Source organism: Dasypus novemcinctus, chromosome 9, assembly GCF_030445035.2.
Source record: "Dasypus novemcinctus isolate mDasNov1 chromosome 9, mDasNov1.1.hap2, whole genome shotgun sequence".
Taxonomy (NCBI): Eukaryota; Metazoa; Chordata; class Mammalia; order Cingulata; family Dasypodidae; genus Dasypus; species Dasypus novemcinctus.
Window position 1 is genome coordinate 78,956,289 of NC_080681.1, and position 27,968 is coordinate 78,984,256.

General features: G+C 58.0%; 2 protein-coding genes across 14 annotated transcripts in view; one reads left to right on the top strand and one right to left on the bottom strand.

Moving 5' to 3' along the window:
* The window catches only part of DMRTB1 (DMRT like family B with proline rich C-terminal 1), a 140,762-nt gene extending 135,500 nt beyond the window's left edge, over positions 1–5,262 (bottom strand). For 2 of the 5 annotated variants that reach the window (XM_058303559.1, XM_058303556.1), the window contains exon 1: positions 5,068–5,204. The gene's annotated coding sequence lies outside the window, so the exon portion shown is untranslated. Of the gene's footprint in view, positions 1–5,067 lie in introns of all 5 variants that reach the window. The other 3 variants (XM_058303548.1, XM_058303552.1, XM_058303551.1) reach the window with 3 other exon arrangements.
* A 170-nt stretch (positions 5,263–5,432) lies between these two features.
* LRP8 (LDL receptor related protein 8) overlaps positions 5,433–27,968 on the top strand; it is a 77,494-nt gene continuing 54,958 nt past the window's right edge. For 6 of the 9 annotated variants that reach the window (XM_012529123.3, XM_012529124.3, XM_012529125.3 and 3 more), the window contains exons 1-2: positions 5,469–5,577; positions 6,307–6,426. In XM_012529123.3, the coding sequence (XP_012384577.2) occupies positions 5,469–5,577; positions 6,307–6,426 (229 nt within the window). Of the gene's footprint in view, positions 5,578–5,656; positions 5,824–6,306; positions 6,427–27,968 lie in introns of those variants that run through there. The other 3 variants (XM_058303561.2, XM_012529126.3, XM_058303560.1) reach the window with 3 other exon arrangements.

Genomic DNA, 27,968 nt, shown 5'->3' on the forward strand with positions numbered 1-27,968 from the left:
TGGGCGTGATGGAATTCATGGCCTGCTCCAACCCCTCATGTTAGGGATGGGGACCCCAAGCCCAGAGAGGGGGGGACCTGCCCAGTGCCCTACAGCAAGGAGGCAGGGGTGACTCAGTTCTCCTGAGAGCACACGGCCAGGGGGCAGGAGGCTAAGGCTGGGGTGGTCCTGCTCTGCCTCTGGTTTGCTTGGTAACCCTGAGACACATCCATCCTCTCGTTCCTCAGTGTCCTCCTCTGTAAAAGGAAGGGGTCTTCAACCAATAACAGTGTTAGTGGTGACTGCAGATCATCCTTATGGAGGGCTCACCTAACGTGTCAGAAAGCTCACAACGGCAATAAAGCAAATGCTTATGGAGCTACAGTCCACTACGTGCCAGACATTCTCCTAAGCACTTATTTAATCCTCACCAACCCTATGAGAAGGTATGGTAGCCGGCCCTAAGACACCCCCAATGACTTCTCCCTCCTGCCACTCACACCTGCAGAGTCCCCTCCCACACGGATAAGGCCGACCTGCGTGACCCACGGCACGTCGCAAAAATGATGGCGTGACGCCTGTGATCAGGTCATAAAAAACGCTGTGACTTCCTCCTTGCTTTCTCTTGGATCAGTTCCTCTGGGGGAAGCCAGCTGCCGTGTCGTGGGGACGCTCAGGTAGCCCTATGGGGAGACCAACATGGCGAAAAACGGAGGCCTTCTGCCAACAGCTACATGGACTTCCAGCCCTGAGAGTGAGCCGACCCAGCCCCCCCCCCGCCCCAGGTAAGCCTTCAGGTGACTGCAGCCCCAGCTGACACGACTGCCAACCTCGTGACAGACCCTGAGGTGGGACCAGTCAGCTAAACTGCTCTCAAATTCCTAACCCACAGAAACTGTGAGGAATAATAAATGTTTTTTGTTGCTAAGTTGTCAGGTAATTTGTTATGCAGCAATAGATAACTAATACGATTAGGTACTACTGTCAGCTCCTTTTTACAGATGAGGAAATGGAGGCACAGAGAATTCAAGTAACTTACTCCAGGTCACACAGTTAGAACCTGGAAAGTTTGGATTCATATACAGTTCAAGTAATGAATTAGAATCTTCTTTTTACATGAATCACGACTCTCTGTCTCATCCAGAGAGAGAGAGAGGGAGAAACACAGAAAGCCAATGACGAAGGGAAAGTAGCAAGTGGCTCAGAGCACAGCATGAAGAATTTGGGCTACACTTCTGTAAAGTTAGGGAAAGAGAGGGAAAGCTCTGCTGGGTGAGTGGCTTGGGGTCACTGGTCTCAGTCTCTGGCTGGGCTGGGATGCAGCCTGGGGTGCTTGGGGGTGGGAATCTGACACCCCAAGCAGCCCCATCTCTGGGGCTCTTATCACCTCATGTTTCACTGTCCAGGACTATCTCTGCCCCCAGACTAGACGTCCTCAGGGGCGGTAACGGAGCCTTGGGCCTCTGTGCCCCCTGCCCAGCACAGAGCCAGCCCGGGCAGCCTACGGAAAGTGCATGCAGAGAGAACGGCCACCTCTCTGGCCCCAGAGAGAATGTGTTGAGTTACTAGTCCCTTTAACAAGTCATGATGGGGATACAGCAAGGACCAGGACGATCCAGTCTCTGACTTGAGGAGCTCCTCATTGAAGGAAGGAACCAACAATGACAGCCCAGTGTGATCAGAGAGATTGGGACACACAGCTTCTGTGGGAGTCCAGGGGGTGGGGAGAACACGACTTCTGCGGAGGAGGCTGGAAGGTTTCCCAGAGGAAGAAGCATTTGCGCTGAGGCCCGGAAGATGGACAGAAGCTGGTCAGTGCAAGGTGTTCCAGGCAGTGGGTGCAGCCAGCCTCGCACAGGGTGGGAGCTCCAGTTCCTAGGGGCAGGGTGAACGAGATCAGTGTGCATGGGGTGGGCTGCGGGGTCTCGGGGGGCCCTGGAGGCAGGACGTGGGGGCTTGGGGGAGCGCCGTGTTGGGTGGAATGCCACTTACTTCTGTCTGGCGGGGAACTCATTAGGCTTGGAGTTGGGTTTGGGGGTTTTCTTTGGGAACCCAGGAGTGAGCAGGGCCCATATGCTTGAGTCAGCGCAGGGTGGAGAGCAAAGGCAGGAAGTCGCTGGTGTGGCAGAAGCTGTTCCGGGACCTCAGTGTCCGCCTGATGTCTTGTGAGTTCCAAGGTTTGGGCCTTTTCCCTTTTACCACTCACCAAAGTTAACCAACTTATGAGCCCTGAAAAATTCCCACTCCTCCTGTCTGGGTTCGAATGCCAGGTCTGCCATTTCCTAGCTGTGTGACCTCCCTGTGCCTCAGTTTCCTCATTTGGTAAAATGAGATAAACCTAAAACCTCCCTCATAGGGATGTTGCAAGAAGTCAATGAGTTAATAACACACTTAAAGTGCTTAGAACAGTGTTTGTCCCCCAGCAAGTGTATAATAAATATTAGCTATTATTATTACTCAATATGGTTTTCTCTTTAACTCTTTCAAGTATTTAAACATCATTTATCCAAGGTGCCAGATGTTGTGTTTGTCCTCTGAAAACAAAGATGAGGAAGACATGGTCCTGCTGGGGGTACAGAAACCCTTAACAAAGGCAGAAATGAGCATTGGTCAAACATGCCTGTGCCAGGAACCCAGAAATGCAGGAGATCTGGTCCCTGTCCCCAGGCAGGTCACAGGCTGACGATGGAGGACGGGGCAGAAACAGGCAGCGGCAATGCGGGGACAGCAGGGCCATGACACAGGGAAGCCAAGGGGCTGTGGGGGGCTGCGAGAAGCCGGGAGAACCTCTGCTGGGGAGGGGGAGACTGGGAGCTGCGCACATGTGTGAGAAATAAGGACGGGCCGGGCAGGGAACACCTGTGCACAGTCGTTATTCTTCGGGTGGTGGGAAGCCACCATCGGTTTTAGAATAGGGATATATGTTTGAATAATAGTAACAGTAACTAGTATTTTTGCACCAACTGTATACTATATGTTGTACATACATAATCTTGTTTAATATAATCCTAACAATAACCCTGTAAAGTGAGGACGCTCATCATTCTCATTTTACAGATGAAGAAACTGAGGCACAGAGAAGTTAACTGAGTTGCCCAAGGTCTCACAGGTAGGAAAGAATGGAACAGATTCAAACCCAGGCAGTCTCAAGCATAGTCCATGCTCTTAATCCCTCCACCTCACTACCTCTGAACTTCAGTCCCTCTCCCCCATTTCACAGATGAAAAACTGAGGCTCAGAAATGAGTACTAAGACCATAGAGTGGAGGAGGAGGGGCTGAGCTGTGACAGGTCAGTCTGGGCAGAGGGTTGCAGGAGGTGCTTCTAGCCTGAGCTCCACAGTCCTGGGCAGCCTGCTGTCACAGTGAATGCCATGCTGGGAACAAACTCCAAACTCCTGGCTGTGGCCTACAAAGCCCCAGGTAAGCAGGCCTTTGCCGACTCTCTCCAACCTCACCTGGCACAACTGCCCCCTCCACCTCCAGGCTCCAGCCCACCCCGAGACCTCTGCACTGCCGTTCGCTCGGTCAGGAACACCCCTCCGCCTGCTCTTCGTGTGGCTGGGCTCCTTCTTGCCATTCAGTGAAAAGCTACTCCTCAGGGAGGACTTCTCCAGCACCTTCTCTAAAGTGACCTCCCATCACTCTCACATTGCCCTGTCTTATTTTTTCAATAGCCATTAAGATGATGAAAGGATCTTTTTTGTTTTCTCGTTTTTGACTATCTCTCCCAGTTAAGATGTATGCTGCATGGAGAGCAGGGTAGAGACTTTCTATACTATATCCTTGTATCCCTAGATGGAGAACAAAGCCTGGCACATAGTAGGTGCTCCATAAGTTTTTGCTGAATGCATGCCTGCAAGTCATTGTGTTGATGTATCAGTTTTCCTACCAGTCAGGGGGGCTGGCACCATGTCACCGTGTCCGATTCACCTCTTAGGTCCTCTAGGCCAGGGGTTCTTAACCTTTTTTTGTTCCATGGACCCCTTTGCCAGTCAGGTGAAAACCACGCACCTCTTACTAGGTCCACACTATACTGTGTATTATTTAATAAATATATCACATCCACACCACCACGTCCCCACAAGAATAACGTGTTTCTGTTTTTTTAAAAATTTCAATTCAAGCTCATGGACCCCCTGTCAAGAAGCCCTGCTCTAGGCCGAGCACAGGGCCAGCACAGGGCAGGGCCCCAAAGTGCCGTTGAGTAACTAAATGAACAGTCAAGCAACGGGGACAGCACCCTTCCGGTCTCTGCGGGAGCTGCCTGGCCAGAGACGCCAAGGGTGGGTGCTCTCCTTAGAGTGGGGGCGGCCACGGCCATTGGTAGAGGGCCACCTTAGAGGGGAGTGAAAGGACACAGAAGCCTGCTCAGTTGGCCTCCTGGCTCCTTCACCAAGGGAGGGAGTAAGCGAAGACCTTGGCACCTGCAAGCAGGTTCCTTTTAGTGGCCAGGGCCCTGCAACCTCATTCTCCCATAAGGTCGTGCTGTTGGGTCCTGCACAGGAGCAGGAGGCTGACCGCTGGACCTGGGTCTGCTCTGAGTGCTGCACTCTGGCAGGTGGGGTAGGGAGGCCACCCTCCAGAGGACAGCAGGGGTGTACGAAATCTCTGGGCTTGTGCTCCCTAGTGGCAGGGATGATACATCCCTTTTGGGGACTCCCACAGTCCCTGCCCTTCCCTATCACAGCAAGAATCAGGCCTGCCAGTCCCCTTGATTGTCCGCCCCTCCGCCTGGCACAGTGGAAAGTGCGAATGAGGATGAATGAACAATCTGTGCACCAGGCCCGGAGCCACCTGTCTCCCATCCCCAGTCGCGGTCTCCTGTCGGTAACATGCACAGAGATGCACAGGGACACAAAAACAGCGTAATATCCGGCCCCGGAGCTAAAGAGGGGCGCAGAGGTTCTGCCCTTCTCCCCGCAACACTCCCCAGGGCACCGGCCTCTGTGCCCAGGAGCACGATCCCCCCTCCCGGCCAGGCTCACTCCTACACAACCCTCAGTCTCCGACGGGCCTGTCACCTCCGCCGAGAAGCCTGTTGTGCTTTCCCAGCCTGGCCTGTAACCTCCCAGGGGCCGAGGCCTCACCTGGCTCATTCCTGCGTCTGCAGCCCCCGCACGCGGATCGCCCCAGGGGCAGGGAGGGCCGGCTGTGAAGGGAGGGTGTGCAGGCTCGAGGAGCCAGCAGAGGCGCAGCGGCGGGAGCGCTGGGCCGCGGCAGCAGCGGGAGGGGGCGCGCGCGCCGGCGGCGGCCGCCCAGGGCCGGGGCCGCGCGCCCAGCCTGAGCCCGCCCCGCCGCCGAGCGTCACGGAACCTGCTTGAAATGCAGCCGAGGAGCCGGGGCGGGCGGCAGCGGCGGCGGCGGCGGCGGGGGCAGCGGCAGCCCCGGCGCCGCGGCGAGGACTCGGCGGGCTGAGACGCGGCGGCGGCAGCGGCGCGCGGGGCGCGGGGCGCGGGGCGCGGGGCGCGGCCGGAGCCCCGGGCCCGCTATGGGCCGCCGGGAGCTGGGCGCGCTCCGGCCGCTGGCGCTGCTGCTGCTGCTCCTGCGGCTCCAGCATCTCGCGGCGGCGGCGGCGGATCCGCTGCGCAGCGGCCAAGGTGCGTGCGGCCGGTCCCCCGCCCGGCTCTGCGCCGCGCGAGCTGCCAACAAAGCGCGGCCGCGCGGGCGTGGGGGCGGGATGCGGCGGGGAAGCCGGCCCGGCCCGGCTCCGCGGGACCCAGCCAGGTTCTCATTCGCTTCACAGCCCCCCATTCCGCGCCCGCGGCCCCGGGTGCTGGGGGCGCTGCCCTCGGGGCACCGGCCCTTGGGGGATGGGCGCAGCGGGGGCCTGACCGGGAACTTTGGTACGGGGGAGGGTCATTGATGGCTCGGGATGGGCCGTGTGGTTCTCGCCGTTGGGGGCTTTTTGACACGCACGCGGTGAGCGGAGCCTGGCGGCTTCTCCGCCTGACAATGCGTTTCCGGGAACCCCTGGGCACCGCAGAGAGAGGGTTCATGTGTCCGTGGCGCCCGCTGCGTGCGTCGCGGCGTATGCGGGGCTTCCCTGTGGCCTCTGCGTGGGTGTGTGACTGTGGGCCGCGTGTGCGGGTGTGTGTCTGAATGGAGGGTGCACCCAAGTCGTGGGACCCGGACAAGTGTGTGCCCGGCCCTACCGGGCCACCGAGCCGCCCGCCCTCCCGCCGCATGGCGAGTGCCCGGGATCCCCAGGGTCGTTAGCTCTGGCATCGCACCCTTTTCTTTCCCACCCCAGCTCTGGCATCGCACCCTTTTCTTTCCCGCCCCTGCGGACCCCCGCGGTCGGCTCACGCCCCCTCTCCCCGCGGCAGGGCCGGCCAAGGAGTGCGACGAGGACCAGTTCCGGTGCCGGAACGAGCGCTGCATCCCCTCCGTGTGGAGATGCGACGAGGACGACGACTGCTCCGACAACAGCGACGAGGACGATTGTCGTAAGTGGTCGGCCAGGCGCTCGCCCCGGGAAGAGGGAACGGTGGGGGGCGCCACGCTCAGCGCGAACGTGGCTGCAGCCGCCACGGGGCCGCCGGCCGCTGGGAGGACGCTCCGGCGCCGCCTCCCTCGGGGCCAGGTGGCTCTTAGCGACCGCGGCGGAAGCGGGGGCAGGGCAGGGGCGGAACCCAAGGCCGTGTGGCCCGGGAGGACGGCGCGCCACGCCCGCGAGGTGGGCCGGAGCTGCTGGCGGGCACGCGGCCGTCCCTCCACAGGTCCAGCTGTCCGCTCTGGGGGCCTCCCGGACTCCCGCCTCCGCCCAGGGTGACGCGCGCGTGTTTCAAAGTTCCACGCAGTGCCTTTCCACATCGCGATCTGTGTTCTGTTCCGTTTTTGTGAATGAATGGGCTCCTCGAGGCCCGTGATTGGCTGGGCGAGGACCACCCCATACCCGTGGCCGGAACGGCCAATCGTGGAACTAGTCGGTGTGTAATATTCGGATGCCCTGGACTCAGGGGCTCTGCCGTGGCTCATACCACCGCGCACATCCGGGGGGCAGTAAATGTGGACGAGGCTAGGGTGCCAGCCGCCACTATTTTTCTGCTGAGTCGCGGTGAAGGACTTTTTCTACCACCCTGGTTAGCAGATTACTCTCTCCTCCCAGCCCATGGGCATGAGTCATGGGGCAGACCAGGAAGGGGGCGCCCCAAAGGAAGAGTTTGTTTCCTGGAAGGGGCCGGAGGAGCCCGAGGCCGCATGTGCACCCCTGGCTGCATGCAGGTGGTGGGCTGCCTTTGCTGAGTGTGGTGTTTGCTTACTGGGCCACTTCTGCTTTTGAAACTCCCTCTCTGAGTGCCCATGATGTTGGGTGTCTGGGACCGGAAATGAGTTAGCAGGCAGTTGCCCCGGTGGAAGGAGAGAGTGTGATTCGAGGGACAGAAGAACAGGGCATTCAAACACAGGCAGTCACATGTGCAGGCACTGTGGTTCACCCACTGGCCAGAGAGCACATGGTTTATGGGATAAGGGCCACAGGTGGCTGGACCCCCAGCTCCCCGACTGCCCAGCAGTAGAGGGACACTTGCACAGGTGTCCCTCCATTGAGTCCTGGACTTCTCTGTGTTTCCAGTCAGCCAGCCACCTTCGCTCAGACCCAATTCCAACTCTGTGACTTGAGCACATTGCTCCCTCCTGCCTCAGTTCCTCACCTGTCCCCTGGGGCTGATAATTCCTGCCCTGGGTTGTTTTGAGGGTTGGTTCTAGTGATGTTATCCAAAGTAATGAGACTAACATGTGCTAGCCCTGAACTGTGTGCTTACCCTACACCAACTCTCAGTCTTCAGAATGGTCTTATTTTATAGATTTAAACACTGAGTCATCGAGAGGTTGTTCCCGCCTCCCTCCCCCCCCACCCCCAGGTGTAGAGCTGCTAAGTAGGAATTTAGATGTAGGCATCTGACTCCAGAGTTCTTAGCCAAATGACCCTGGTCATTTTCCAGTGCTGTGCCCGGGTAAAAGATTACAATGAGTCTTCTCACCGGGACTTATTCTTCTGTGGTCCTCTTACAGTGGGAGCGCCAAGGCTGAGGCAGGGAAATAAGAAACTGAGTTACCAGACTGGTTCCCACCTTATCTCTGTGACTCTTAATGACAGTTTTGTGCCAGCCCAGTTTATAGATAAGGATGCTGACTCAGAGAAGTTGAGTGAATTGCTCAAGGTCACACAGCTCAAAATGGTAGAACCTGGTCAGGATCTCTGCCTGCTTCCTGGCTTGGGTGTCTTCAGCTGTGCCTTGCATGTCCAGTGGCTGTGGACTGTAGTGTGGAAGGGCGCAGATGACCCAGGAGCTGTCGCCTTTCGTGCCTGTGTGAGGCCTTGGGCAACATGGAGGAGTGGAACTGATGGCTGGCCGGCTGACCCAGGTGGACCCAGAGGAGTGGGGATGGCCAGTCTTGGCCCTGCTTTGCTTCTGAGATGGACAGAGTGGAGTCCCAGGCGGAAAGTTGGTGAAGAAAAGCAAATGATGCCAAGGGCTTGGAGCAAAAGGGTGAAGGCTTGGCATACCACATGTGAATCACAACATGACTTGACTCTTCTGAGTTTCAGTTTCCTTCTCTGCCAAATGGGGGTACCTGTCCTGCCACTCTAGGTTATATATGCAAAGGGCCTTCACGCAGGGCTGGTGAAGAGAAGGGAAGTGCTGTGCGTTCATACCTCTGTGGGCTTTAGAAAGGGATGCCAGGTAGCCACAAAGGGAAATCTGGAAGAAGGTGGATGGGGATTTGGGGGGCTACGTTGAGGCCCAGTGTGTGAAAATGTTGTTTCCTCCCCCTCCCTCCCTGTCCCAGGAGGGGCTTTGATCCCATGCTGGGCCACGTGCTCAAACTGATTTTCTTATAACTGCCCTCCCCTCGAGGCTGGTGATTCCCTCCTGAGTAGCCTCCCGGCCTCTTGCCTTCCTCCTTCCTTCCACGCGCTCCCCCTCCACCCGTGCTGGAGAAGCCTGAGCTGCCCCAGCTCTGTACCTTTCTGTACCTGCAAAATGGGGATTATAGTACGTAAATGAAATCTATGTAAGGCAAAATGAGTTCAAGTCTCCAAAGGGACCAGAATGCAGCCACTGACTACAGAGAGGCTGGTGTAGGCTGAAAAAGGGAGCGTTTGTGTTAAAGAGGCTAAGGAAGGCTTCCTGGAGGAGGCGGCAGCTGAATGAAGCCTTGAAAAATAGAAACTAATACCATCCCCTCAGGGCTTACCAATTTACAGTAGCTGGTACTTTTCCCATTTTAGTAAAGAGGAAACTTAGACCCAGAATGGTGAAGTCATGGCCCCAAAGTCACAGAGCTTACAGAGCTGGAAGCTGCAGCTCACACTGAGGCCTCCCAAACCCTGATCCCTAGCCTCAGTGGGAGGAGACTCGGTCCTTTGGAGACATGGGTAGAGCTGGCAGGATGGGGAAGGGAGAGGTGCATGGGGCTTCAGTTCCCAGCTCAAAGAGCCTTCAAAGTGGAGGAAAGGGCTGGAAGCCAGAGGGCCAAGCCCCAGGAAACCCAGAGGCGGCCCGGCCCAGGGAAGTGGGATGGGATTCCTGGCCGTGGCCTGGGTCACGTAGGCCAGCAGCCCCTTGGCCTTCTGATCCTGTGCTCCCTCGTAGCTGGGGGCAGAGGTGGGGCTTCTGGTCTCTGGTCATCCCTTTACTTCCAGAGTAACAAACAGCAACCATTATCACCTACTGTGCAAAGATTTTTTGTGTATCATCTCACTCCTCTCTTCCGTAAAATGGGGCAACCCTGTGAAGTACCTGCATTATCCCCACTTCACAAAGGCAGAAACTGAGATACAGAGGGGTTAAGTAATCAGCCCAGAGGTGCATGGTGTTTAACAGAAACTGCCGGGGCCTGACTAGGCAACCTGTGCTTTCTCGTGCAGACTGGTGGCCTTGGGCAAGTCTTTTCCAGGGCCCCATTTCCCCATGTTGAAGTGACATTTCACGACTCCAGCCCCGCCCCAAACCCCCTAACTCTAGGAAGGGTTCTGTGCCTCTGTCTGTGGACCAGCTGGGTTGGCAGGTGGCATGGTTTTTTACTCAGACATCTTTTTTTCTCCATGCAGGCTTCTGGAGGCGTCCCTTGTTCTCCCCGCCCTCCCCTCACCCCATCACCCCAGATTTAATAAAGAGCGGAGGCAGTGAGGTCTCCCACGGCTGATAGTTCATTAGCAGGGCAAGGCCAGGCGGCAGGAGTGCCGAGGCCTGCTGGGAAGCAGCCTTGTAAATAATTAAAGCTCGGCCACAGCTCCTGGCTGGCGCTGCGGCCCGCGTCTGGCCTTCGCTGTGCCGCCGGGACTCAGCTTGGGTGCTCACGGCCCTGGCATCCTCCTCAGTTTCACCTTCTTCCTCTGGACGGAGCCATTGGACACAAAGTGTTACTCCTCCCTGAACCTCAGTTTCCTCATCTGACTGGGCCACTCCCCCATTCAAAATCCTTCTGGGGCTCCTAGGTTCCCACAGATGAGCACTTGACTACAGGCCAGGCCTTGTGCTGAGATTTTACTATTCCATAAAATGGGGCAACCCTGTGAAGTACCTGCATTATCCCCATTTTACAAAGGCAGAGACCTTAGACCTAGGCTCCTCTCCATCTGTGGCCCTCTGTGACTGGCTCCTGTAGTCCACTCTTGCTTCCAGCCTCCTCCTTGGAGCCTGTGACACCAGATTTTGTAGCTTATGCTGCACTTTGCACTGTCCTACTACTTCTCCTGGCCTCCTGGCCTTTGTATATGCCATTCCATCTGCCTGGAGCACTCTTTCTACTCCCTCACCTGGCTGCCTTCTTTCTGTCATCTTACTGAATTCAGTGCAGGTATCACTTCCTCTGGGAAGCCTTCCCTGCTACCCCCTCCACCCCAGACTGAAATCCAGAAGTCAAGAAAGGGGATTTAAGGACGCATGTTGAAATCACAGGTCAGCAGTGGCCCTGAGTCAGACACACCTGTTTTTGCATCTCAGCTGTCACCTCCTGGCTGAATGGCCTTTGCGTTCATGATAGTCCCTCCCTCTCAGGGTTGTCGTGGATTAAATGAGATAATGTACCTGGGAAGTGGTGGGGGTTCCAAGGATAGCAGTGGACATGATTGTTCTTGGCAGAAGCCTCCAGACATCTGTTGGCTGAGGGTCTCTACAGACCACTGAGGACCCTCCTCCTTCCCTTTCCCCATCTGCTTGGCCAGATGTTGTCTGAAAACTCCGGCAGCTGGTGCTCGCCTCGGCCAGTGGTCTGCCCAGCCATGGTGGAGGTGGCCTCAAGTCCACCTAGCCCCTAGATGGACCTCAGGGTGGCCGAGTGGGGGAAGAGGTGAGTCAAGCGGGCCTATTGGGCTCAGCAAATGAGGGGCTGTGGCCCCGAGAGGCCTGGGGATCGGGCCTTTGCAGGTGCTGAAGGCTGGTTTTGGTGTTCTCTGGCCTGGTGCTCCTTTCCTCCATTTCCCGGCTGTGCCTGGGGAGCAGGGGACGCCACACCCACTGGCCCTCCCAGCAGGCCCCACTCCCCTTCCTCTAGGCACAGTCCGGTGTCCTGGGCCGGCCTCAGTGGGCCTCAGGAGCGTTTGCTCTCCCACGGGCCCTCCTGGGATAGAGTCCCCTTGGCTTTCTCAGGCTGCGGGGGTTCCTTAGGGCCTGGCAGGCTGAAGGCTGATCAGCTTCCTCCTCCCCACCTGTCTACAGGAGGCAGCTTTCCCTGCCAGGGAGAGAGAGAGGGAGGAAGAACAGAGCAGACTGGGCAGGGGTGTGAGTGGACTCTCCTGGAGTGCGGTCAGGGCCTGTGGGTGGCGTGGGGCTGCATCTTGGGGCTGTCGAGCCAGGCTCTGGTCCTCCACCCTAAGCAGCACCGGGACACCTGTCCCACAAATGGCCCCGCGTCCAGCTCTCCAGACCCGAGTGAGATGCCGCCTCTTCCAGGCCGCCTTCTCTGACACCTCATCCCCCAGCCCCGGAGCTCCCACACCATGCCCAGCCTCTTCCCGTGGCTCGTCCTTCTCCACTTTGTTCACTGTGCCCGCCTTGTGCTGGGCACTGGAGATTGCACAGCAGTTCCCTCGAAGGGATTATTGAAGACAGATCTTGGCTGCGTACCCCAGGCCTGGCGCCTCGAGGGGCAATTTGCATTCATCGCTTTTGCTCTTCAGAACCCTGTGAGGGCTGTTTTCTTTGGGTTCCATTTTCAAGATGAAGAAACTGAGGCTCAAAGAGATGTGACTTGGCCAAGGTCACAGCATCGGTGGTGGAGCTAGGATTTGACCCAGTCTGTCTGCTTTGGAGCCTGACCCTTCCTCAGGCTGTTCCCTTTGAGCTCTGTCTATACTGGTGGGATCAGGGTGTAGAGGACGTGGGTGAGTGGCTGCGGTACCGGCAATGCTTCCCTGGGCTACGGGCTTCTGGCCTGGGGGCTGTGGCTGCAGTGGGACCCTCTTCTCTGAAGACCCCACAGAGCCCCAGCATGAGACGCCCCCCTTTCAACCTCCCATGGGTGTGACCCTGTGTGTTTCCAAAGACCTCTTTGGGCCATTGACTGTAAGGCGATGGCTACTGTTTCTGCTGTCTAGGTGGGGAAACCGAGGACCCGAGGCTATGTTGCTGATGCAGGGGGCCTCAGCGAGTGCTTTCTGGAGAGTCCCCAATTGCTCTAGGCATGTCATTCCCCGTTTGCCATTCTTCCCCCAGAAAAGTCCAAGAGCCCGGGTCATTAAGACCTTCCAAAGTAGGGTCCTCATTTCCCCGAACCCTCCATGCACGTCCCTGCCTCTAGGCCTTGGCACGTCCTGCTCCTGGGGCTGGATTGGCCTCCCCTGGTTGCTGCCCATCCTTCCGAACCCACCTCGGCGGCACCGCGCGGAGCCCCCCATCTTCCCGAGGAGATGTCGCCTCTCCGTGGCTTTGTGCTCCCTGCGGCGGCCCGGCTTAAGAGCCCCGTTCCTGGGGAGTGTCTGTGAGCAGTTTGAAGGGGGGCCCTTTTCCACAGAGCTCCTGGGAGGCAGGTGGTGCAGGAGTTCGTTATTACCGCATTTCCCTGATGAGGAAATTGAGGCGCGGCTTGCCCAGTGCCCCAGAGCTAGTGATTGGTATTGCTAGCGCTGAAACCCACTTCAATTAATTTTATTTGTTTATTTTTCCAACAAAAGTAACTTTTTCTGATTGTATTAAAATAAGTTTATGTTGGTAATAAAAACCTCAGACAAAACGGAAAAGTGAAAAGAGGAGAATATCAGCATCCTTGGTTGCACCACCGCTAAAGCAACATAGCCCTCCAGAGGCTTTTTTCTGTATGTGAACTGGTGTGCATAAGCACTTTTTTTAAATAACAAAAATGAGACCCTGTTCTATCAATTGCTTTCTCGCCACCTCATACATGGCCTTTCCTGTCAATAGCAGTAGCCATGTCATTGTTTTAAAGGGCCAGATAGTTTTCTGTTGTGTGACTCTTCCATAATTTAATAGCACATTCTCCTGTTTGTAGACCTGTGCTTCAGTTGTTTCCATTTTCCCCTCTAGGCTCCGGAATGCTGAAATGAGCATCCTTGGTTTACGTCTTTGTCTGTTTGTCAGATTATTTCCTTAAGGTGAATTCCTAGGAAAGGAATTGCTGTGCTTGGGCATTTCCATCATTACATGTTGTTCACTGGTGGGGAGACATTCTCTCACGTCACACAACACGTCCTAGTGCTCCCCACAGCCCCCCCTTCCCAGCGAGAGGGGCAGCCTGCAGGACTTCACACTTCCCTGAGCACGGGGCCACCTTGTCCCAGCCCCACGGAGCAAAGTAGCCAGATCCAGGTCACACACAGCAAGGAGAAAGGATAGTTAGTTGTGTTCTAGTTCCAAGAACTCCCTATCCCCACCAAAAATAGCCAGAAGAGAACAAAACCGCTCCTTCGTTCTTCTCAACATGTGTTCAGAGCCCATCTCCTCTGCAGCACTATAATAATTGTTCTAATTATTGTTCTGTCTCTGCCCTTAACTTGCTGCTTGACTCTGGGCAAGGGGCTCCCTCTCTCTGAACCTAATTTCCCCTCCCATCCATTGGTTCTTGCCCCACTTGCACAGCGGCCAGTGCTCTGAGCAGTACCCCTTCCCACATAGCTGGGCTCAGTGCCGGAGCTGGCCCGTCCTGGCCTGGGGGTGGGATTCCCATGACGCTCGGAGCCCCTTATGTCTGTGCATGGTGGGCCTGGAGGGGGTGAGTGACAGGTGTAGCTGGCTTGGTAGCGTGGATTCTGGGAAGGCAGACATGGGGGCGGCTGGACTTATAGTGTCCACTTCCAGAACTCAGCTCCAGGCCAGGTTCCTTGGGCTGCTTTCTCTTCTGCTTTGCTTCTGTGCCCACGATGGGGTTGCATGCAGGGGAGTGGTAGAGAAAAATGGAGCTGGGAGACCCTGGTCTGGGACTTAAATTCTGAACTCTAGAACCTGCGTCTGTGAACCAGGGCTGATGGACCTCCCTGGTGGGGTAATTGTGCTGAGTTATTCTAATGTAATGGACATTCTGCCCAGAGCGTGGCCTGAAAATGGGAATTCCCACACTTCTTCATGAGTCCCTGAATCCTGAACCAGGAACCTTCGAGGGGAAGGGACTGTCAGCAGCTTTCCTCCTCCACCAAGGACACAAGAGGGCAGCTGCTGAAATAGCAGCAGGAGAGATTTAGGTCAGCTGGCCAGGTGGGAGGACTGGGCTTCCTGGGAGCATGGCAGCTTCTTGAGGTAGGCAGGGACTGTGTAAATCATTGCGTCCTGTGCCCATCTGCATTGGGGGCCCCGGGATGGCTGCCTCCTCGGGTGGCCTGGGTTGCTGGTTAAGCAGAGGGGCCAAAGAGAGCTCGTCAGCCAGCTGGCCCTGGCATGGCTAGTTATCCATGAGGGGCTTGGTTAACGTCAGAGACTTGGCAGCCGGTGAGAGGCAGGAAGCCCCCACCTGGCCCAGGTTAAGCTGCCCGAGTGGATAGCCGGAGGCCAAAGGTGGGCTGTCCTGGTGGCTGGAATCCAGGACACTCAGGCAGCGTGCCTCCCGCCTCCTCCCACATCCTGGACCCCCAGAGGCCCCAGGGCCCTCTCACAGCCATGTGCAGGAACACACGCGTGTGCGTGTGGAGTGTGTGTGTGCAAGGAGCGGGTGTGCAACAGGAGGGAGGCGACTGCTGCCGACCCACGGAAGCTGCAGGGCCAAGGTGACGCTCTTCCTCCCACGCCCCCTCCAAGGCAGCTGGAGCCAAGCCAGAGAGCCCCCCACCAGGCTGTTTGTTGCAGGGAATTATTTGTAGCTGGAGAGGGGCCAGCGGTCTCTGTTCCCAGTCTGCCCCTCTCCCCCACGAGGCAGCCTCTCCTCCCCAGGCCACAGCAGGCAGCATGCTATCTGCGCCCCTGCCCCCACCCTAGAGCTGAGGTTTGTTACAAACAGCCAGGGTCTGGGGGCCTGGGGATTTCAGGGGTCCTTAGTCCACCTCTGCCCCCACCGTGGGGGTGTCTGTTAAAAACTGGGACTAGGGTATCTCCAAGTGCTGCTCAGCCCCAGTTCTCTGGAATTCTTTGACTTTTCCCGAGAGCCCGGGCGTTCGCAGGAACTGGTGCTTTCCCATGGCGGGGCCCCGGGTGTGGGGTCCGAGGAGCTGGGCCCTGTTGCCTGAGACCCACGAGGCCCAGGGCTGGGAGAGGGCTAGGGACTGTGGAATCCAATGGAGGGACTGCGGATGGAGGACGTGGCTGAAACTGTACACACAGAGCCGGAACCGACTGTTTATTAGCAGGACCTGCGTCCAGTCAGGGCTTTTATCTGCTTGTTTATTTTTGTTGAGCTCTGACCGTGCCTCTCTTTGAATTTCTATGAGCCAATCAAAGGGGACTTTTTATTACCTGCTGTGTGACCCTCTCTTGTCCCCCCACCTGCCCATTACCTCAACTGCTTCTTGAGGGCAGGGCCAAATGGTGCAGGGGTAAGTGTGGCCTCCCCAGTGTCAGCCAGACCTGGGTTCCAGGTGCACTTTTCCCCCTTCCTAGGGCCTGTCCCTTGAACTTGATCCAACCCAGGTGCCTGCTCTTTACCACGTGGGTGCTGGGTCCCCCTCAGATGGCCGGGCCTTCCTGCCCCGCCGAATGGACAAAGCAGGGCAGAGAGGCCCGCCGGCTGTGCAGTTGGAGCTCCTGTTCTCTTTGCCACGACCTCTTTCCAGGTGCCTAGTCTCCCTCTCCATGAACTTTGGTATCTCCTGCCCTTGGAGATTATGCAGCTTTCTCTCCTCCGGGAACAGAGGCCTGAGCCCTTGTCGCTTTTGGTTAACAGAACCATGTTGCCAGTTGCCCTCCTGACTCTTGCCTCCCCCCATCCCCCAGGAACCTTTTAGCTCTGCCTTGTCACTGACTTGCTGTGTGACCTGAGCCAGTCCCTGCTCCTCTCTGGGCTTCGGTCTCCCCTTCTGTGGAGGGGGGAGAGTTAGGATTTTATCAGCAATTCAGTCACTTTGGGCAGCTTTTCTATGAATTCGCAGCCCCAGTCCAGGTGTGACTCCACACCTCTGCGTGCTGTGCGGCGGCTGGGAGCTGGAGCCCTGAAGGCCCCGCGGCCCGGCTGCCTCGGGGGGGCAGCTGCTGTGTGCGTCCTGCCCAGGGGAGGCCCCCCCATGATGCAGACACTGCAGGGTCCTAACCAGGCTGCCTGAGGCCAAGTCCATGCCTCACCGCTCCCTGACCGGGTTGCCCTGGGAAAGTACCCCACCCGCGTGAGCCCCTGCCTCGTCTCAAAAGGAGCCCGGACGCTCACTCCCCAGGTTGGAGGACTCGCGTGTGAATTTATGAAAGGCACCGGTCCCTGGCGTCTGACCGCTGCTCAGTTCAGGCTTGACTAGGGTTCTTTTTTTTTTTCCTTAAACTTTTTATTTTAAAATAACCTCAAACTTTACAGGACAATTGTAGAAATAAAAATAATTTAAAAAAACCATGCAGAGAACTGCAATGTACCTCCACCTTCTCTGATACCTCGCTCCACCAAATTGTAGGATTTTGCCACATTTGCCATATCATTCTGTCTATCCATCCAGCTTTCTGTCTATTTTCTAAACCTTTAAGAATAGGTTGTATACATCGTGCTGCTGGAACACTTAATGCATCCATGTATTATTCACTTACGTAACTACTTAAAGCGCCATTATCAATTTTGGGAAATTTAACATTGGTATAAAGCTTACCGACTGGGGGTTATTTGACCCCCTTCTCTGGACCTCCATCTCCCATCTGTTTCCAAGAATTCCTGCCTGTGCAGGGCTTTGGACTACTGGGTGGAGTGGGAGGGGCCAGGGCACCCCCAGAAAGGCTCTTCTGTGCCCTTCTCCCCTGCAGCTCCGGGCCAAGTTTCACCGTGTGAGTTTAATGAGTGGAGAAGCCTTCCAGGGAATGAGTCCAGAGCCTCGGGACTTCCCGCAGGGGTGGGTGCAGGAGCGGGGTGCATTGTGTCTGGCCCCACCCGACCCTCCGACCCTCCACCTGTGCCCTGAAGTGCTCAGGAAAAGTAAAGGAGTGGGGAACTTGACCCCTTAGGGGCAAGACCTGGGTCTGTAACACGGCAAGGGACGTTTGGGGGCTCACCTGCCTCCAACCTCTGCCCCCTGCCCCCCTCCCCAGCCCTGTCCTGGCCTCACCTGCCCTGGTCCGGGGTGGGAAGGGCAGCCTGACGGCAGCAGGGCCCAGCTCCTGTGGGGCCTCAGGGCACACCCGCAAACACCGGGGTGCTGTGGGCCATGGATGGGCCTCTTCTGCCCCCTTGGCCCAGGGCACAGGCCCAGGGCTTGGTCAGGGACCCGGGGGCCACCTGCAACCCCTCCCCCCTCCCCTGAGCTCTTACCGCTAACATTTGCCAAGTTTTGAGATTCCTTCCTGCGCCCACCTGCCCGGTCAGGCCCTTCCCCATCCCCTGGCCGCGTCCTCTTTCACCTGGACCACGGCGGCCGCTTCCTGCCTCTTCTCTGCCGTGCTTATGGCTTGCTCAGCCTTCCACAGTGACGTTCCACCCCTCAGGATTGCCTCCTTCCACCCCTAATGCACATCTGCCCTCTCTCCTGCCCCGTGTCTCACCGCCTCCTGCCCCACAAATCCCCATACCAAATGCGAGGAGTGACGTCACAGATGCGTCACGCTGCTCTGCGTCCGCCTGGAAGGCCCTGCCTCTCCTTGCCCAGCCCCACCGACCCCAGAATCGTGTTCCCAGGGAGCCCCCCCTCGCCCTCCCCTCGCTGAGTTGCTCTCCAGCTTCGTCCTTGAACCCAGACCCCAGGCCTGAGAGGGACGGGGCAGGGGCCCCAGCCAGGTCCTGAGGACGCAGGCGCAGGAGCGAGGCAGGAAAGGCTGACTCTGGGTGCCACCTGCACAGAGCTCTCCCGCTGCATGCGCCCAGCGCCCCTCTGCCCTTGCCGGGTTCCCCACTCCGCGTGCTGCGTGTGCCTGGGGTGGGAGTCCCAAGCATGCTGGCTGCTGTCACCTGGGGGCCTGGAGTCCCAGCTCTGATGGTCACTGTGCCAGGGCCCTGCTGGGACCTACAGCAGACCGACAGGTGGTGTAATAGGCTGTGCCCTGTGGAAAGTGGCACTAACTCGATGTGTGCCCTTGGGCAGGCTTCCCTTCTCAGCCTCAGCTTCCTCGGCTCTGGGGGACCCCGGCCCTGCTTCCCTGTTACTTTGGGTACATCCGTGTGGTCGGCTCATGTACTGCAACTGCAGCGCGACCAGAAGTTCTCCCTCGGGCCTTTAGCCATGCTTTGCAGGGATGGGTTGAGCATGGGTTTTGCTCTCTTTCCAGCAAAGTGCCCACAGCCACGTTCGCCCAGCTCTTAGATACGTGCCAGCCGCTTATTCTCACACAGAGCGATCCACTCCTGGTTGGCTCAGAGCCACCCCAGTTTTAAACTGAAAGCCCTGCATCCCAGGACCCCCTTCAGGCCTGGGCACACTGGGACCGTTGACTGCTCTGCCTGTACCCTGCAAACCCTGGCCGCTGCTCTTCCCTGGCCTTTAGCAGGGCTGCCCCGTTGCTTTGGGTTCTACTGCCAGTTAGGGAGGGCTCACTTAAAGAAGAAAAAGTCAGCTTCCTCTCCATGCTTTGGGAGAATTCAGGGGAGAAAGAGAGCCTCTTGGGAAGTCTGGGGGAGCCAGGACTGAGCATCCTGGGTGGGGAGGGCTGTGTGGTGGGCAGGAGGCCTGGCCTCTGCTCCAGGTTCTGCCTCTAAACACAGCTGTGTAACTGCCCGCTCTGAGCCTCAGTTTCCCCACCATGGCTTACCTCACATAGATATGGTGAGAATGATAACCTGTCTTTTGTCCCTGTGTGTTTTATTCTTCGAGGCATTTTTTTGTTTATGTCCCATTCTGGCCTCACTACTACCAGGAGGAGGGCAGGGCTGGAACCCTTATTCCCACATTAAATAGAAAGAAGCAGAGGCACTAGCCATCAGCTTGCACAGGACTCTACAGTTTACAGAGCCTTTCCCAATTGTTGTCTCCCGTCCCAGAGTAGCCCTTGGGGGTCGGGCCTGGCAGGAATTATACACCAGTTCTACGGATGGGGAAACTGAGCCCCCAGCCCCACAGGATTCCGCCTCCTTATCTGGGAAAGGTAAGGGATGAAGACAGAAGTGTTGGTGCCGTGTGGTTATGGACGGGGTCCCCGCTGCCTGCGGCTCTGCCCCTCCCCGGCCCACTTAGGCAGTGTCTTCATCTGTAAGAAGAGATGGAGACAGAGGAAGGGAAGGGAGAGGCACAGAGGAGGTGGGAGAGGGACCACTGTGCGGGGTGGGGGGGGGGGGGGGGGTGAGCGCTGGGGCGGCCTGGGGGGAGGGGTCCCAGCAGAGTTGCTACTTTCTCTTGTGGTTCTCACAGTCTGTCTGCACCGATTCCTGACAGATGGAGGGAAGGGGAGAGCCGGTGCCAAGAGCCTGTCACCGCAGGCGGGCTGAGCTGGGGGAGGGTGCTTTGTGGCCGGGGCTTGTGCGGGGGGTGGGGGTGGCAGCAGCTGGTGGTCTGTCTGCTGGGCTGCCTTGGAGCCCGGGGGCCTGCGTGTGTGTGTTGTGGGGCAGGAATTTGGGCAGGGGTGAGCCTACCACCTGCCCAGACGGGGCCCCCTCCCTCTTCCACACTCTGCTGTCAGCAGGGCCCTCCCACCAGGTGTTCCCCAGGACATCTCCAGCCAGCCCCTCGCAGGGCGGCGGGGATGGACGGGGAGTATGGACTGGCTCGGGGCTGTGGAGCCTCCTGGGCCATGGTCAAGGTAGACCAGGGCAGGGGGCGGGGAGGGCAGAGGGTCGGGGCTCATAGGGGCATCAGGGCTCCGGGCAGGGTGGGCCTGGCCGGGCGTCTGCTGGGCCAGAGCTCACCCCTGCTTTGAGCTGCCCTGGGTGTTCCCCGCGTCTTCTTGGCAGGGGTCTCCTTCCTTTCCTCAGGCTATGACACATTTCCAGGGGGTGGGCGGCCTGACCTGGGGTTGGTTTCGCACTCTAGCGTCTCTGGTCTCTTTAGAATGTGGGGTTCTCCAGGTGGGATTGGATATTATACTCTCATTCCCAACTCCCCAGTGCCCCACAGTAGGCCCTAGCACAGAGGAGAGGCCCAGGGAATCCTTGTTGATGGGATGAATGAATCCCCTGCTTACATACCTCCTGGGACGGAGACCTCACTCTCTATGAGGCATTTCTTCCTACTTCCAGAAAGTTCTTTCTGATTCTGCCCTGTGGAGACCCGAGTCCCTGACCCTCTCCTGATGCTCTGGGTCTCCTCTGCTGTCATCCCCAGGTTGCCAGTAATCAGCTGTCATTTACTGAGCCCTCACTCTACCAGGCAGTTCTCATTCAATCCTCGCATTAGCCCCCTTAGACAAGTAGTTTTTATCCCCATTTTACAGAGGAGAAAAATGAGGCAGAAGGTAGAGTGTCTGCCTTCAGGTCATCCAGCTGGTCAGTGTCTGAGTCAGGAGGACGGGTGCTGGGCTGGGTGGGCCAGAAGGGCTTCCTGGGCCAGGGGCCTGTGGCAGGGCTTGGGGGGGACTTAGGAGGGGCTGGACCGGGGGGGGGTCCTAAGGGCTTTCTTCCCGATCTACGATCTGCGCCTGCCCCAGTCCCCATCTCCTTTCTCCACCCCGTGCCATTCCCAGGCAGACCCTTGACACCGAGATGCTACCTGGGTGTTCCCTGAGGTGGGGCCTGGGGCCCGGGGCCCAGAGCCCACCCTGGGAACAAGCGTATGGAAGTACTCCGGGGTGGGGCCCAGGGACCTTGCATGGCCCATCCTGGTCAGTGAGGAGTGTGCAGGGTGACGGCCAGAGGGGCCTGAGCGGTTGGGTGGATGGATGGGGACGGCCCTGCCTGCTGCTTCCGCTGCCTCGTCCTGGGCAGAAGTGTCCTCCCCATTAATATTAATAGTAGCCATCATCAATGATAAATTACCACGGGCCTACCCCGTGCCAGGGCTGGGCTGGGTGCCCCGGGGGAAAGCAGAGAGGAGTAAGAGGAGGTGCCAATCCTGGGTGGCGGCAGGGTGCACCTTCCACCACATTTATCTCCTCTGTAGAGCCTGACACAAGGCTGGGCACTTCGGGGCGGGGGGTGTTAATAAAGTCTTAGTGGCTACAGGGCAGGCACTTGGCCTCTCTGCCGAAAGGCATGCTTCTCCCCGTCCTCTGCCACTCACAAACGTTATTGCCAGGGCCCGTGCCGAACCCAGCCCCGTGCGAGTGTCGGGGACAACTGTGGCCCCCTCACCCCATTGGCTAGCGGTGAGAACTTCAGCAGGTCATCTGTGCCATGGGGTTGCTGTGGCCCCCAGCTCAGAGAACTGGCAGGAGATTAAATGAGATCATGAACCCAGAATACAGCAATCAGTAATTCTTGCTTGTGCTTTTGATTAAGGGGTGGGGTGGGGAAGGAAATGAAGATCTTAGAACACCTCTACTCTCCCTGCAGGACCTCGGATCTGCTGATAGCGCTGTGAGAGGGATTTGTCCTATCCCTTTGCAGACAGGGGTGGTGAGGAACAGAGGTAGAGCAACTCACTCAAGGTCACACAGCAAGGGAGTGGCAGCATCAGGATTCGCACACTGGTCTCTGAGACTCTGAGGCCCATGTGTTTGTCTTTGGCAGGGACAAAGGAATTAGTGTGAGAGCTCCTTTAAGATTGGGGTTGCAGAGGCTCCTGGCTTCCTCTGATCTCCTGCAAGCTTCCAGCCTCCAGATCCCAAATCCCTGCTAATCCGAGGCAGCCCCGGTCAGGTCTGTCGGCAGCTGCCAGCTCCCTCCCCGAGCCTCTCACCTCCCACATGCACAGGGAAGCGGCAGGCGAGGCCCAGGGCTGCGAGGATGGGGGATTTCCCGACTCCGGTTGAGATCTGTCACAACATTAATGTTAATTAAGCCTCGTTAATTCAGCCCTCTGCTTACGCAGAGCTCCTGACAGCAAATTACTCATAAGTGAGGCGGTAAATTTATCGCCACGTTTTCCCAAACACTCAGCAGCAAAGTTCTTGCCCTGGAAAAGGCAGGGAGGGGACTGGAGGGTGAATGACATGGGGTCCCTGCCAACCCAAGCCGCTGGACCCTGGCTGCTCCGAGCAAGGAGGTGTGGGCACCCCGGGAGACCTGGGTGTGGGTGAGCGCTGGTCCAGTCAGAGCAGAGAGCCTGCAGAGGTAGTGAGCTCCCCCTTGCCAGAGGCGTGCAAGCGGGAGGGGCGGCGTGGAGGCATCACAGTCCCTCGGGACTGGCCCACACCCTCCCCCCCACAGCACACTGTCAGCCGGCTTTGCACACACCCTGCCTCCTGTGGTTTGCGCCGCCTCCCTCCCCCAGCACAGCACCTTGAAGTGCGCTGTGCGCACAGTAGGACTGCAAATAGTGACTTGGATCCGGTTGTGCGGCGGAGTGGCGCCTCGTGTTGGTGATGGCCTCTCTACCAGGAGAAGCAGCCCCTCCGCAGGGCCGGAGCTCTGGGCTCCAGAGGTGAGCAGGCAGGTGCAGGCATCCTGTCGGGACGCTGGGAAGGGCCCCCCTGCCCTGGGAAGGGTCTCCCCTGCCTGGGCCGAGGGGACGCTCTTGGGCCAGCACCAGGCCCACAGTGCAGGCAGACGGCCCCAGATCCCAGGCCCGTAATGAGGCATCTGCCTGCCAGGCGGGGGGCACAGCCCCCCTGGTGTACTGGAGCTCCTCCTCTCCCTGGCCCACCGCCCCTCCCCTGGGTCCTGCTTCCCTCCCTGGCCTCGGGTTGGGCCGGGCCTGGGACATTTGGAACAATCCCAGGCCTTGGGTGCCTAGAATTTTAAAAAATTAATTAGAGCATTAAATGGTCGGCCTCTGGGAGAATCCCACCATCTGGCTGTCACAGGAGAGGCAGGGAAACGTGTGCTTATTTGTCTATAGCGCGTGAGCGTTTGTGTGTGTGTGCAAGCATTGCGTGTGAGTGGGGGTGTGCGCATGTGTGTGAACATCCGCGTACGTTTGTGTGTGAGGGAGGGGCGGTGTGTGTGCGCATCGTGTGTGCGAGCACCGTGCGTGCACAACTGTTCCTACGAAGCCACCTGCACGTGTGTAGACGTGCCTGGGTACTGCTCTGAGCACAGGGTGCTGCCTGTCTGCACGTGTTCAGCAGGTGGGTGCGCGTCTGAGTGTGCGAGCGGTGTGGTCCCGCTCTGTGTCTGCACGTGTGCCCGTGCACACCGCCGTGAGCGTGGCCTGTCCCCGGGCCTGGCTTTTTGGTGCGGTGCGCTGTGTGGGTTGTAGGTGGGCTGCGTGGGAGGTGGGTCTTAGGCAGGGCAAGAATCCCTGGCCCCTGTCGGACAGGTGGGGAAACTGAGGCTGGCCAAGCGTGGAGCGGGTGTGCGGCGGGGCCGGCCTGGAGCCCAGGCTCCTCCCGCTCTAGTGGGCCGTTGCCCTGGGTGGCGCTCTGTGCCTTCGGTGTCTTTTATGCTGTTGGGTTCTGGTGGCGGCTCCGAGCGGTTCCTGAGATGGGGTCCCGCCCCCAGTCCTCGGGTCTGCTCAGTGGGCAGGGTCATTTCACGGAGGAGGCAGCAGGGCCGCTGGCCTGGCCTAGGACGGCCGCACCAGCCTGGGGACAGGAGGACCCCTCAGCCTGCTGGCCTGCGGCCTTGCGGTGTGACCCGGCCCCGGCCTGGCCCTCCCTGAGCCTCCCAGGGGGTTGTGAGAACTGACGAGGAAACGTACGCCAGAGGCTTTGTAAACTGGAAGGCGCAGGCCCAGGGGTGACCGTCACACAACAGTCAGGGCCAAGGCCCAAATCTGAGTTCCCACAGTTCCCTAAGGTGGGGCCCAGAAAGAGGCAGGTGCCCCCCAGCCCTGGGGACTGTGAATCTTACCCAGAACCATCTGCCTGGTTGCTGGCACTGCTCCCCAACTCCAGCCCCCCCACATGTGCTTGTGGCAATCAACAAGAGTAGAGCAGGACTCAGAGAGCAGCAGTGGGATCCACCCCTCATCTAAAGGGGGTGGTGACACTGAGGCCCAGAGAGGCAAGTGGCTTGTCCAAGGTCACACAGCAGCTCAGGGTGGCGGGGGGTGGGGCCAGAACCCAGGCCTCCTGGCCCTGGCTCTTTCTCCTTCATTCCTCAGGGCTGCACCTTTGGAAAGGGAGAACAGGGTACGTAAGAGGTAGCTCAGGTACCTGGGGGTGGGCGAGGGTTCTCAGTTCCTGGGCGAAGGACATGAGGGCGCCTCCCAGCCAGAGAGCACTTGATACCCATGGAAACCCCGGGTCTTTATGCATGAGTGACAAGGGATTTTTAACAGTTGTTTTTACTATATACACAGAATTCTGAATGGTCAATATGGTTTGTTTCTTGGGCTGCAAATTCTGTATAGATAGGAAAAATCCAAGCCTCACGTTTGCATGTGTTCATTCTTTCACGCATTCATTCTTTCAGCACAGACGCCCTAAGCATCCCGGCGATTCAGGCCAGAGTTCATGCAGACCATGTCCTGACTCCTCGGAGCTGCTGGTCGTATGGGGACGGACTGCAGAGTGACAGCCGGGCAGGGTGTTGGGACTGTGGGTCCAGAAGAAGCCTCCGGTCCCACTGTGGGGTCACGGGAGGCTTCCCCGTGGAAGGCAGGGGCAGGAGGGCTCCATTCCCAACTCCCAAAGAAAGAGGAGGAGGTGCCCCCCAGACACCCTGGCCAGCCGGCCTGCTGGACCTCGCCTGGGCTCGACCTCCCCGTTCACCTGGAAACAGGCGGCTGTCACCCTCCAGCTCCGCCCTGTGTGCCGCCCTCCTGGCCTGGGCACTCCCTCTGCTCGAGGAGGGCTACCCCAGCACCTGGGGCTGGCAGGGCCCTGGTTCTCTGCACGTCTTGGGGGAGGCCAGCGTGGGTGCAGGGGAGGAGGCGGCCAGAACCGTGGGTGCGTGGGCCTTCGCTGTGACCCTCCCTTGCTGCCTGCGCGTCAGGGCCAGCCAGTCTTGTGACGCTGTGGGCAGAGCTGGGGAGCCCCTTCTGGACCAGCCTGGTGACGAGTGCAACCACCTCACCTTCTTTTCTAAGGAGCAAACACCCTTCGACTTGATATACAGGGAGACCGTGGTCAGAGAAGAACCGGGGGGCCTGGGACCACAGAAGCCAGGCCTCCTGATGCCCTTTAAAAATTGTTAATAAAACCTTCCTGAGGGCCTGCTGTGCACAAAGCATGGGGTAGAGGTGCTGCCACCGCAGATGACAAAAAGTGAGGAGGAACCTCCATCACTGACTATTTTCTAGGTGTCAGGCAGGCACTGTTGGGTACTGACATATGCTATTTTGTATTTCATATTTCATGACCAACTACCTACAAGTCAGGATTTATCATCACATTTCTTAGACGAAGAACAACACAGAGAGGTTAAGTAACCTGCCTGCAGTCACCCAGCTAGTAAGGGGTAAAGCCAGGATTTGAGTTCTGGGTTCCTTAGTCTGCTGGAGGAGGGCCATAGCAGGCAGTGGACTGGAACTTTCCATACCGCTGTACTGGAAGGAAGAGTTCCCTTGAAGAAAAAGGTCAGAAGTAGCTTCCCTTCTCAGGACCACAGGCTGATGGCCACCGCTGTCTGAGGGGCTTTAAAACAGGCTGGACGGCTGAGGTTGGGGCCAGTTCATTCGTTTCCTAGTGCTGCTGTAACAAACGTGCCTTGCCTCCGCCGGCGTGTGGGGATCCTGGCATCCCTTGGCTTGCAGACACCTCCCTCCCATCTCGGCCTCTGTCGTTACGTCATCTTCTCTCTGTCTCCTGCGTTCCATTCTCCCCCTCCTTTTCTGTATAAAGACAGCAGGAATTGGATTTAGGCCTACCCTAAGGCCAGGATGGTTTCGTCTTGAGATCCTTAACCAACTCTATCTGCAGAGCCCCTGTTTCCAAACGGTAGATGTGAATTTTTGGAGGTCCTTCTCCAGTCCACCACAGCCAGGCTGCTGGTGGGACTGACGACTTGCTGGGCAGCTGGCCCTGTCCCTCCCTCCCTGGCCGCCCACGCCACGTCTGTCTCCTTCTGCCCAGCTCTGGCTTGGAGGCCCTGTAGCCCTCCTGCCGGGCCCCTGGCCGAGACTGGACCGTGGCTGTGGCTGTTAATTCTGCGCTGTGGCTGGCCTCGGAAGGGTGGGTGGCCTCAGCCGGAGCCGGAGCCCCAGCCCTGCCAGCACCCACACCTGGCCACTCTCCGAAGGTCTTACCTATCTCCAGGGCTTGTCGGCACCCAGCAGGGCTCCTGGCACATAGTAGGGCCCCCACTTAAGGGACCAACTTGATTCTTTTGGTTTCTAGCAGCAGAAACCGGAGACTTTCCAGTTAGAACAGGGCTCAGCAGCTCGGCTGCCTTGGACCCCTCCCAGAATATGGGAGAAAGGGCACATGCCAGCGAGAGGGGGCCCCAGCAGTCCCCACAGCACGCTCTCCCCACAGCGGGCCTGGGGACCCTCTCTCCCTCAGCATTTGCCACGCGGCCCAGCAGCTACGGAGTGGGCCTGACTTGCCTCCCCTGCTTTGGCATAGCCGTCTCCCAGGAAACGGGGAGTTTTCCCTCCTTCCCATCATTAAGGTGCCAGGGCAAACAAATGGCCTCATCCAGATGAGCCCGGGGCCACAATCGCACTCTCTTTTGGCGTTTTTCTCTTTATTTCCAGTAATTTTGAGAAGCCTGCAGTAATTTGTATTCCACACAGGTTAATAGAACTGCTGCCTCTTCAGTATTATGCCTTAATTTCCTTTATCGTATAGCAAGTTGGAATTAATCGCCCCCTCCTTCCTTTTTCCCACTGAAACCTATTACCAGCCTGTCTGCTGGTTGAAGTCATTTCGTGGCAGCTTTTGGCGTCTTGCCACTTCCCTGGGAATCTTTTTCTGACCAGAGCCAAAGAACAAGGAGGGGTAAAAAATCCATTTGTACCAAGTGGGGATCTCCTGTTGAGAACTTATTTTCCTCCCTGTTCAAGAGGAAGGCAAGTCTCCAGCCTCCAGCCGGCTTGCTGACTGAGCTCCCTGTCGTGGAGAGCATTCAAGAGGGCGGAGTGGCCATATGTCAGGGATGGGAACAGAGGATTCCTGCACTGGTGGGAGGCAGGAGGTGAGGAGAAGGGGCAGGCCTTGGCCGCTCCTGGCTCCCGGGCCAGATTCTGTGAGTTGACGCTCACGGGCTTCGTGTCTGTGTCTGTGGGTCTAAGATTCTGCCCATGATTCCCGGGCTCAGAGTTGGTAAGATTCTGCACTCCGTGGCCCTAACATTTCTGCCCTGTGGGTTTAAATACTTTTGAGTTGTGTGTTTTAGGTTTCTAAGATCCTCTCCTGGATTTGGAGATTCTGTTCTGTGATTCCAGAGCTGTTTAACGACTCGTGAGCAGCGCAGGCTGCGGTTCTGCTCTGTGACCGGCTCTAGGGGTCTAACTGCTTTGGCAGGGCCGCCTTTGGGGTGCGACCTCAGGCAGGCCTGGCCTTCTGTGGCTTCAGTTCCTCATCTGTGAAATGTGAGGGTTGGGCCAGGTAGCCACCAGGGGCCTGAATTC